At 40.7% G+C, this 11,729-nt stretch overlaps 1 protein-coding gene across 1 annotated transcript in view; it reads left to right on the top strand.

The window, feature by feature from the left end:
- The window catches only part of rsl1d1 (ribosomal L1 domain containing 1), a 26,419-nt gene extending 17,837 nt beyond the window's left edge, over positions 1-8,582 (top strand). Inside the window, exons 6-9 of the mRNA XM_068056246.1 lie at positions 119-212; positions 1,862-1,996; positions 5,811-6,020; positions 7,138-8,582. Coding sequence (XP_067912347.1) covers positions 119-212; positions 1,862-1,996; positions 5,811-6,020; positions 7,138-7,482 — 784 coding nt within the window. The 3' untranslated portion in view covers positions 7,483-8,582. The remainder of the gene's footprint in view (positions 1-118; positions 213-1,861; positions 1,997-5,810; positions 6,021-7,137) is intronic.
- The last annotated feature ends 3,147 nt before the right edge of the window (positions 8,583-11,729 follow it).

Here is an 11,729-nt window from a genome sequence, read left to right as displayed (position 1 = left end):
TAATTTTAGGGGATATGGAACTTGTGGGTATTCTAGAAGATTGCATTATTTGTTGACCTTTGTTTGTTTGAAAGATACGCATGTTGTGTAATGTCCTGACTTTTAATTTCCTTTTTAGTGCTTCCCGTGTAGCTCATACGGGAATGAAGTTGCAGGAAGCAGTGGAAAATGTTACTGCCGCTGTTAGCGTTATTGCAGAAAAGTTGCCCAAGGTATGTAGAAAAATGTACCATTGGTGGATGTATAGTCAATCATATATATGCCTGTTCCTTCATTGTCGCTGGGTCAAAATCCTGGAGCTCCCTTCCTAACTGTATTGTGGGTATATATACATCCCAAGGACTGCAGCGGTTCAAGAAGGCAGCTCACCACCACCACCTCGAGGGCAATTAGGGATGGGCAATAAATGCTGGCCTGGCCAGGGACGCCCACATCCCATGAACAAAAAAAAAAATTACCTTCCTTTTTTGCACTGTATGAGCTTCACTCCCTGGATGATTTTGTCTTATTACTTTAATTGTCATCTTCTGTTCTACCCTGTCCTTCCTCCAAGACTCATCTCTTGCTGTAGCATGCTTTTTTTGTTGTCTTAGCGTAGAGTGTGTGGAAGGTTGCAAGTGATCGAAAATTGCCCTGTATTTTAAAGAAAACTTTACAGTTCAATGGTTTGAACAATAAATTTCTGAAGTAAATGTTTCTATTTACAAATGTGTAATGTTACTATTTCCCTTTTCAGTTGTTTTGCGATACTCAGGGAAGAAATGTAAGAAACCTAAGAGTCCGTAATGTTCTTAATAATTACAATTTTGTATTTCACTTTTGGTAACATTTGTTCTCACTGCGGGCTACTGGTGGAGAAAGTAGTACTTTTCCATTTTGGCAACCATCTGTCTGCATAGGATATAACTCGGCTACATGCTGAGTAAAGTTATTTCTACATAGCTCCAACCAGCCTTGGACCTTATCTCAGAAGAGCAACTTTAATTGCATCTCTGTGAATTTGCTTTTTCCCATGCCAATGATCCCTTTGGCAACTGTTACTGGAAATTTGTTCAATGATTCACTAAAACTTATTTATATTGCTAAATATATTTGTGCCTCACAATGTGCAGAAATGCTCAATCAATCTTGAGGGCAATTAGGGATGGGCAATAAGTGCTGGCCTTGCCAACTACATCCCAAGAATGAATTTAAAAAAAAAAAATACAAGGATGACGAGAGTTTATCTAATCTCTGTTATGGATTTGCTGTTATATTCCAGAAGCGCAAGAAAAGCATAGCAGCCCAATGTCCCATATGTTCGGAAGACTTTTTCAAAAGCAACTTCTTTATACTTGCAGTTCAAATTAAAAGTTTCAACTTTTGAAGATTTTATTATTTGAGGAATAGAATTGAATGGACAAGGATTTCGGGCAGATTAAGGACAACCCATGAGAAAGGAAAGCTTAAGTTATGGTGACATTGAGAGCAACTTTAGGATAATTACATTTTTGAGTATTGAAAACACTAATCCTTAGGCATTTGAAGGTGAATTTCAAACTCAAGACCCTTGGCTTTTTGAGCATGTTTTCACAATGCATCACTTGGTTTGCAAGAACTCATATAATTCAGCAATAGTGCTCCTGTGTTATTATATTTAACACATCTGTAAATATGATTACAAATGTTGCTTTTGTGAATTTGTTAAAACTAAAGTGCACAGAAAAATATGGGAAATGTGTCTTGTGTAACATTTCTTGTGGGAAAATAACATCTTATTTTTCTCCCAAATGGTGTGAGGATCTGTTGCAAATATAGTAATTTACTTGCATCTACTTTATTTCCCATGAAATTGTCTTAACAATGTAATCTCTGGTAGCAGCAATGGGAAAATGTGAAAATCCTTCACTTGAAAACCCCAACTTCTGTTGCTCTTCCTATTTATACATCTGGTATGCAGAACCTTCAGGAGCTACAGAAAAAGCATCCGAAAGCTCCCAAGAAACAGCAAAAAGCAGTAAGTAAAAGATTTTTTTATATAGGATTTTAAAAATGGAACAGTATACGCTCATTTACAGTGCAGTAAAGGTAGGTTTACCATAACAAGAATTTGCATTGATATAGCATCCTCAACATAGATAAATGTCCCGGGCGCTTCACAGAAGCATTAGTGGTGGGGTAGAGGGGGTGCAGTAAAGCTGGATTCCAAGCCGAAGCGCTAAAGGACTTTCGTTGGTATTGTGCCTTTTACAACCTCAATCCATCCCAAAGGTTTACTGCCAATGAAGTACATCTGACGTCACAGTTGTAATGTATGAAAACTTGGCAGCTAATTTATACGCATTAAGATCCCCCAAACAGCTGTGAAATAAATGACCAGAGATTTGTTTATGATGATGTTGATTGAGGAATAAATATTGGCTAAGACAGTAGCAGAACTCTCCTGCTCCTTTTCAAATAGTGCCATAGGATGCTTTATGCCCACCTGAGAAGGCAGATAGGACCTCGGCTTAATCTCTCTTCTGAAAGATGGAACGTCTAACAGTGCAGCATTTCCTCAGTAGTTACACTAAGGTGTCAGCCTGGATTATGTGCCTATGGGTTTTAGTGGCAGATGTGCTGAGATAGGGGGAAATGCAAGCAATAGAGTGGATATGGGGTTGAATAGGATGCCAAGGTTACATTCAGCCTGACTGTGATCAAGGAAGGGTATGGAATTATTGGAGTTTGTCGTTGGGTTGAAGATTATGATTTTGGTCTTCCTCATGTTTAGCAGGAGGGAATTGTGATGCCTTGATGCCAGATCAACAGCTCACAATGGTGGAGGGGTAGAGCTGGGTGTTGATGATACCCAGCACTGATGATACTCGCCACCACTGTCTTTAAATTGTCAGATTGCTTGTTCAACATCCAGTACTGGATGTGCAGAAATTTCCTTCAACTAAATATTGGAAGACCAAAGCTATTGTCCTTAGTCCCTGCCACAAACTCCGTTCCCTATCCACTGTCTCCATCCCTTTCCTGGCATTTGTCTGAGGCTGACCAGTCTGTTTGCAACCTTGGTGTTATATTTGACCCTGGTGTCAGTTTCCGACTTCCATTACTACGATTGCCTATTTCTACCTTTAACATTTCCCCACTCCGCCATTGCCTCAGTTTATCTGCTGCTGAAACCCTCATCCATGCCTTTGTTACCTCTAGACTTGACTATTTCAATGCACTCCTGGCTGGCCTCCCATTTTCCACCCTCTGTAGAATTGAGGTCATCCAAAACTTTGCCCATATCCATGTCCTATTCATCCATCACCCCTGTGCTCGCTGACCAACATTTGCTCCTGATTAAGCAACGCCGCGATTTTAAAATTCTCATCTTTGTTTTCAAATCCCTCCATGGCGTAGTCCCTCACTATCTCTAATCTCCTCCAACCCTCTGCATTATCTGTGCTCCTTTAAAATTGGTGATGTGCAAGAGATTAATCACTCTACCTTTTGTGGCCATGTCTTCAGCTGCTAAAACCCGATCTGTGGGAATTCCCTCCCTAAACTGCTCTGCCTCTGTGCCTCTCTCTCCTCCTTTAAGATACTCCTTAAAACCTACCTCTGACTAAAATTTAGGTCATCTGCCCTAACATCTCCTATGTGGCTTGGTGTCAAATTTTGTTTTTTAACATTCCTTTGAAGTGCTTTGGGACATTTTGCTACCTGAAAGGTGCTATATAAATAGAAGTTGTTGGTGATGTTCCACTCTTGCCTTTCTGATTGTAACCAGAGTATCTTTTGCAACAACATCTCTTCCTGACCTGCACCAATATCTCCGGAGACCCACAAGGATCTGTTTTTGACCCCCCCTCCTCTTGCTCGCCTATATGCTGCTCCTTGGCAGCATCATCGCAGGCATGGAGTTAGTTTCTACATGTATTCTGATGGCACTCTACTGTACATCTTTCGACCCCTCTACTGCCCCTGTTATCGGGTTGTTGTATTATATCTGTTTGGAGGAGCCGCAATTCCACTTGAACGCCACGAAGGCTGAAGCCATCACCGTCTGCCTTCACCATTAACTCTGTACCATTACACTGTTTCCAACCATTGTCTCAGGCTGCACCGGATTGTTTACCATATTGGCACTATATACCCCAAGCTTAGCTGCCAACCCTACATACTCTTATCAGAAAGACGGTCTACTTCTAGCACTATTGGCATTGCCCGCCTCAGCCCATCTGCACTGAAACCTCATCCATGCCATTATCACCTTCAGAGTTGACTATTCCAATTATTTCCTCTTGTTTTCAGCCTTCTGTAAACTTGAGCCCATCAAATCTCTGTTGTCCATATCTTATCCCCAACTGGTCCATTCATCCATCACTCCTGTTCTTGCAGGCCTGCATTGGCTTCTGGTCCCCCAACAAGACAAACTTAAAATTGTCACTCATCCCCACTTTACATTGCCTCTCTGTGCAACCTCTTCCCACCCTCTTGCCCCTCACCGCGAATTTTCCGTTCCGCTGATTCCACTTTTTGTGCCGCCCCTTCCCTGTGCACCCGCACTGGCAAACATGCCTTCCGCTGTCTAGTCCTGTACTTTGAAATTCCCTTCCTAAACCCCTCTGCCACTAAACCTCCCTTTCTTTTAAGATCCTCCTTAAAACCCATCTGCTTGACCAAATTTTTTAGTCTGACCTTCCCGTATTTCCTTCTTGGTCTTGGCTTCCATTTTTATTTGCCTTTTGTGAAATGTCTTTGTCTTCCTATGTTAAAAGTGCTCTGTAAATACATACTGTTGATATTAATGGTATAAAAATTTTGGGAGTAAAGAAGAGAAAGCCTGGCAAATGCAAGCTGAATATAAAAACTGTGCTAGGGCTTCATCCTAAAAGTTAATCTCAAAATAACCAAAATGGCTGCCAAACAAAATTCATCTCTGCTGGAAAAACTTCAGGATTATAGTTTGAGCATTTTTTCAGTGTTGCCTAAGTAACTTGATATAAGCCACATGCCACCACCAGTATGGAAGGACTCAATCCGTGTAAAATGATGGAGTCAGTTGTAAAAGTACGGTTCATTTCAAAGACTTAGTTGATGTTCTGCTGTGCAGTGTCTCCAAACAGACAAAACATTGCTAGCACATTACATCGTTTTTTTTTTTCCTTTCTTGCCTCCTCTTATTCCCTTTTAAGTTTTCAACTGACTCAGTGATGCTGACTTTTCACAAGCCTGTCCTCATGACACAGTGACTTTGCATGACGTGAAGCTTCTGGTATGAAAAATTATCATGCGTGGAGTTTAATATCTTAACATGCAGAATGAATTGCATGTGTTGATCATGAACATCTCTACTTCTTGCACAAGATTAAAATTCAGAATAATGTACTCACTTTATTGATGTAGCTGGATTTCAGATGATCTGCAACTCTCAACTATCGATTTCATCACATGGAAGGAAGGCCCAACTTAGAGATGCACCTGAATTTGAAGAGTACTGCATTTAAAATAACCTAACTTGATTGCAACCCCGCCAAGATTTTTGCTTGAGACAGCCTACGTTGATCAGACAGAGTTGATCAATCAATAATTGTAGGATGTGTTGTATTTTAGTACTGGAGGATAAAACTGCAGTTCTGTCTGAAGTTATTTCTGAGAATTAGCTTTATCTGGACTATCTTCAACTGGCAGAAGTCATGAAGCAAGCTGTCTGGAAGAGGAATGAAATAGGGGGAGCAAAGTAACTTTTATTTCATGCTGCATTTGTATAGGGGAGATGTTCACATGACATAACAGTGAAAGGTTTCATCTGTTAAATACAACCCACGTCTTGATTTTTTTTTTCTCAGAATAAGCGGAGGAAAGCAACAAATGTTGTGAATTCAGAAACTCCAACTGAAGTACCGTCTTCAGCTGAGGTTACAAGTGTTCTTGTTGAGGCAGTAGAAGAGAAGTCAAAACAAAAGCCTTCTATTGCCAAGAAACATTCTGCAGAAGAAGAAATACCGCAGCTGGTTCCCATTGAAGAGCAAAAGCCCACTAAGAAGGCAAAGTTGCAAGTAAGTTCTGTAGTTGACATGATGCCTTTTTTTGATTTTTTTTCGCCAGATCTGCTGCTGTTCTAACTTGACATCATTATGTGGAAATATCATCAGGGATCGCTGGATAGTTATCAGGAAAGATTTAGCTCCACAACCCATTTTGAGATGTGCTATCTCAGCATAGACAGATCAAATCTGGGAACCTCACCAGATGGTGCATTTTACCCGCTCAAATCTCTCCTCTCTACGGCTGTTCAGTTTTTAGGTCACAACTATTTTAGTAACTATTTTGATCATCTAATTTTTTAATTTTGAACAATCAACTTCAAACTACATCATTTTGAGGAACAGACCTTTATTTCACAGTATTTTTTCCATGTGTCTCTGTGTTTTCACATATGGGACCCATAGAGTCATTACAGTACAGAAGGAGGCCATTTGGCCCAGCCATTCCATGCCAGTTCTCTGAGAAATCTTGAGTCCCATTCCCCCGCTTTATCCCCGTAGCTTGCAAGTTTATTTCTCTCGAGTGCCTATCAAAGATCCTTTTGAAATCATTGATTCTCTCCACTTCCACCATCCTAGTAGGCACATCTGTAAAATATAACTAATATTCAACTTTTTCAATTCAGGGTGTCTTTTATGTTCCAAAAATACATACATTTAAAAATGATCAATGTTTTGTCTTAAGTTTCCATCTCATTAGTGCTAAATATAACATAAGATTAGCTGTTCTATAAGGCAATTCTCAGAGCTGTAGATTGTAAAGGTTACAGAAGATTTATGATTTTCTGGTAGCTGTTTTTAAATCATTCATTGTATGAAAAATGCACTCCATCTCACTTGACTGTTTATAAAGTTGGCAGAGGCCAAGGGAATTCTTCGTTGAGATGATAATAGCAATGAACAGTAGAAAATTGGAAGAATTTTAATTGCTCTCCCTTATATGAGCTTGTGATTTTGTGTGCAATAGAGACACTTAACTGTGGAACTTTATTAATTTAAAGTGAACCATTTGCCATTTATGGAAATGGAAATTGAATTCTGTCACAAAACTTGTCAGATGGTGTATTTTAGTCTGTTTAAGATGTTATTTATTGTCTTTAATAATTTTGATTTCTGTTTTGCTGAGCAGAAATTAAATGGAGAAAGCCACACCACACCAAAGAGAGTTGATGGAAATGAGACTACCGTTGGTAAGAAACTGCAGCAAATAAAGTACAAAAAAACACAGGAAACAGCTAAACAGAATCCAGAAAGTCCAGGATTGCAGACTCCAGGCAAACGAGGGAAACACCTTCAGACACCAAAACAGGAAGTGAAAAAAGATGACTTCTTATTTGAGAGAGGTGCACAAAAGAAAACTGCTAACAAACCTCAACAGAAGTCAATAGGAATCCCAAAAACAAAGAAACTTGTAAAGTCGGCAATGAAAACTCCCAAACGGAAACAAAAGAGAAAGGTTCCACGGTCAGCCTGAACCTTACCCCTGTCTTTTTGAACAGTGTAAATCTCTTTTGTTTAAAAACTGGCAGTAAATTCTTTGCCACTCCAAATGGTCTGTTGAGTACACGTTGTGTTGATTATATTTGTTTAAATACACATGACATTGTTTAATAATTTAAATGAGATCTTTTGTTTGATCACTGTGGTAACAGCATGAAAAAAATCCCAAGTTGGCCTCAGCTGAAAAGATATCGTCATTGATGCATCAATCATGGGAATGGCAGAATAAAGTGCCAACATTAACAGATTCAGAACTTTATACTAACATGAATAGGGACAAGGATAATCATAGTTGTAACTAAAAGTAGTTGAGTTTAATGGGTTCTTCATTTCACTACAGATGGTGTCACCAGTTATCTTTCTCTCCAGCATAATATTGTAGGTATTTGCCTCCCTGTCCTTTATTCTCCCTGGGCTGTCCACCATTTTCTAGCTAAGGAATTGAGCCTGATCCAGTGTCATTCTGTAGCTGGATGATGATTGGTTGGCTTGACTTTGCCCTCAGTTTTGTTCCTTTCCCCTTGTTCCCCTATGGAAGAGCATCTCACACCAATTTGGCATGCTTGCTGATGACTCGGTGATGGCAGGCCCTCCGGTGTGTGAATGTTTGTCATTACATGGAATGAATTCAGTAGCAATCAAAATGAATAAAAAATGTATACACTGGCTGGAAAGTAACCACAGAAATGGGCAACTATTCTCTTTTAATTTTGACCACCTATGCCCCATTGGTACTTAATTACGACACCTTAGCAGAAACATTTCTGTTAATGCATTTGTGTGGGAAGTCAGTAAGACAAAGCAACTGTTAAACTTTAATGATCTTTTAGTGTCTTGGGGAAAATCCATAGCAGGATTTATATGAAGCTTCTAGTGCATCAGAATTTGTTCCAGTGCTGTTAACTCTGTGCCCATATATGTGTTGAATTTGGCTCATCCTCTTTTGTGCTTACCCTGTGTGGAACATTTGTCATGTGAACTGTCAATTGAAATGTAAACTTAAGTCATCCCTTTGCTTATTAACAGTATATTAGGTTTCCAGAACCCAAATAAAACATTTTTATCATATTGTAACTTGGTATTTGCAGATTTGTGAGCTAGTCACTAACACGGAAACTCACCTACAAAGACTCATGGACTGTCTCTCCTGTGCCTGTAACTTGTTCTCCTTGACTATAAGCATCAAGAAAACCGTGGTCTTGGGACAAGATGTTGCATCTGCACCCCTGATCACACTAAATAACACCGCACTGGAAGTGATTAGCATATTCTGCTACCTCGGGTCCATGGCGACAGACAATCTGTCCCTTGTTGCAGAGCTCAATACACACATAGGGAAAGCAGCTACCACCTTTGGCCGTCTTGTAAAACACGTTTGGGATAACACCAAATTGACGCTTAAGACCAAGTTGATGGTTTATAAAGCCGGTATTCTCAGCACCTTGCTGTATGCCTGTGAAACATGGGTGACTTACAGCTACCAGGAAAAACTCAATAATTTCCATCTTTGCTGTCTGCAGAGCATTATGGGTATATCCTGGCAGGACAATATAACAAATATGGCAGTCCTCTCAAAGGCAGAGCTCCCAAGTGTGTTGGCAGTAATCAAACAGAAGCAGCTTCGGTAGATCGGACACACCTGCAGGAGGGAAGACAGTCACATACCCAAGGACCTTCTGTATGATGATGTAGCTGGGGCCAGACGACCAGTGGGTGCACAAAGCTCCGCTTCAGGGATGCTTGCAAATGAGATATGAAGACCCTAAATGTCAACTATCACACTTGGGAGTCACTAGCTGGTGAAACAGGGAAATGGCGACATATCCTGTGGACTGGTGTGCACTACCGCAATGATCAGTTGCTACAGCAGCTTGGCAACAGGTGCCAATGTCAAAAATAACAACTCATTGTCACTTGCCACATGTGGCTGAACCTGTCTCAAGGATTGGCCTTCACAGCCATCAGCAAAGGTACACCAAGAGAAGGCACCCCACCTAAATGGATTATTTGCTGCATGTCCACCATCTCTCATAGATGGAAGGATGCCAAGCCTTTGGTTGGAGAAGTAAGTTGCATTTCTCGTAAACGAATTGGGGTCAGCTATTCAGGTCAAGTAGCTTGTCAAGACTTGCACATAAATAATGAGCATCTGCAGAAGCTACTGGGAATGTGACCATTTTCATAGTCTGATGACTAATGATGTGTGAAGACTTGACCTTGTCATAAGTCTGAAAGATGAGTACTGTAACATAGTGGTCATGTTACTGGACTAGTAATCTAGAGGCCTGGACTAATGAGCAGGAGACGTGAGTTAAATCCCACCACGACAGCTGGAGTATTTAAATTCTGTTAATTATATAAAAGGATAGTATCACTAATGGTGACCGTGAAACTACTGGATTATCATAAAAACCCATTTGATTCACTAATATTCTTTAGGGAAGGAAAGCTGCCATCCTTAACCGGTCTGGACTATATGTGACTCCAGACCCACGGCAATATAGTTGACTCTTAAGAGTTCTCTGAAATGGCCCAGCAAGCCACTCAGTTATATTCAAACAGCATATCCCTCATGCTGCCATTACCATCATGCCAGGGGACCAATCCTGATTCAATGAACTGTGTAGGAGAGAATGCCAGAAACAGCACCAGGCGCAGCTAAAATGAGGTGCCAACCTGGTGAAGCTACTACATCATGCATTCTAAACAATGGAACCAGCATGATATAGACAGCTAAGCAATTCCACACCAATGGATCAGATCAAATCTTTGCACTCCTGCCACATCCAATTGTGAATGGTGATGGATAATTAAACAGCTTCTTGAGCCAGAAGTGCTGAGTGGATGATCCATCTTGGCCCCCTTCTGAGGTCCCAACTATCACAGCTGTCACACTTAGCTAATTAGATTTAACTACACATGATATCAATAAACCCAGCTGAGTGCAGTGGATATGCAAAAGCTATGGGCGCTGAAAACACCCAGCTGTGGTGCTGAAGACTTGTGTTCCAGACCTAGCTATTTCTTCTAGCCAAGCCTTTCCAGTGCATCTACCCAACAATGTGGAAAATTGCTCAGGTATTTCCTGTCCAGGAAAAATCAAGTTGACCAATTACCACCTTTATCAGTTTACTCTCAATCACCAGCAAAGTGATGGAAGGTGTCATCAGCAGTGCTATCAAGCAGCACTTATTCACCAATATCCATTGGCCAAAAATTAAACTGGACCAACCATGTAAATAATGTGGCTATGAGCAAGTCACAGACCATGTATTCTGTGGTGAATAACTTACCTCCTGACTCCCCAAAGCCTGTCTGTCTTTTACAAGACACAAGTCAGGAGTGTGATGGAATAATCTCCACTTGCCAGGATGAGTACAGCTGTAACAACACTCAAGAAGCTTAACACCATCCAGGACCAAGCAGCCCGCTTGATCAGCATCCCATCCACCAATTTAAACATTCACTTCCTCTACCACCAGCACAAAATGGCTCCTTCTACGAGATGCACTGCAGCAACTTGCCAAGGCTCCTTCAACAGCAACTTCCAAACTCGCAACCTCAACCATCAAGAAGAACAAGGGCTGCAGGTGCATGTAAACATCACCACCTGCAAGTTCCCCTCCAAGTCGCACACCATACTGACTTGGAAATATATTTGTTCCTTCATCATTGCTGGGTCAAAAGGCTGGAACTTCCTAACAGGATAGTGGTTCAAGGAAGGGGCTTACCACCACCTTCTCGAGGGATGGGCAATAAATGCTGGCCTTGCCAGGTGGGCCGCATCCCACAAACAAAAGAAACTAACGTTGGAAGTGATGCTTTAAACAAATTAAGTAAATGGAAATGAAAACTTTAATTACTTTGAATATTTAGTAGGAACATCTGGATGCATCTCCTCCCAGGAATAATTTTACTAATTGCACTGTTAACAAATGTTTTAGATTCTAAAGCATAGTTTTCTTTTCCTTCAAGAAGTTGCTGTTTGCAACTGAAGAAAAATAGTGTGTTTTTAGGGTCCCTGAATTTGTCGTGGGCTTTATGATTTGGTTTCCATTCTTGTTCCTGCTGTCCACCAACCACCATGAAAGGAACAAGTCTTTGTGACATTTTCTTCATGAATGTGAGATGTTCAGAACAGGGTGAGAACTGTTATTTAGCCCCACACTTCTCTGCATTCCAAGTAAGGTTAGATATGTCTGCCAGTGCTAGATGGAGCTG

The sequence above is a fragment of the Heterodontus francisci genome, chromosome 24 (genome assembly GCF_036365525.1).
Source record: "Heterodontus francisci isolate sHetFra1 chromosome 24, sHetFra1.hap1, whole genome shotgun sequence".
Taxonomy (NCBI): domain Eukaryota; kingdom Metazoa; phylum Chordata; class Chondrichthyes; order Heterodontiformes; family Heterodontidae; genus Heterodontus; species Heterodontus francisci.
The sequence above is the reverse complement of the archived record's forward strand: the minus strand, read 5'-3'. Positions and strand labels throughout refer to the sequence as shown.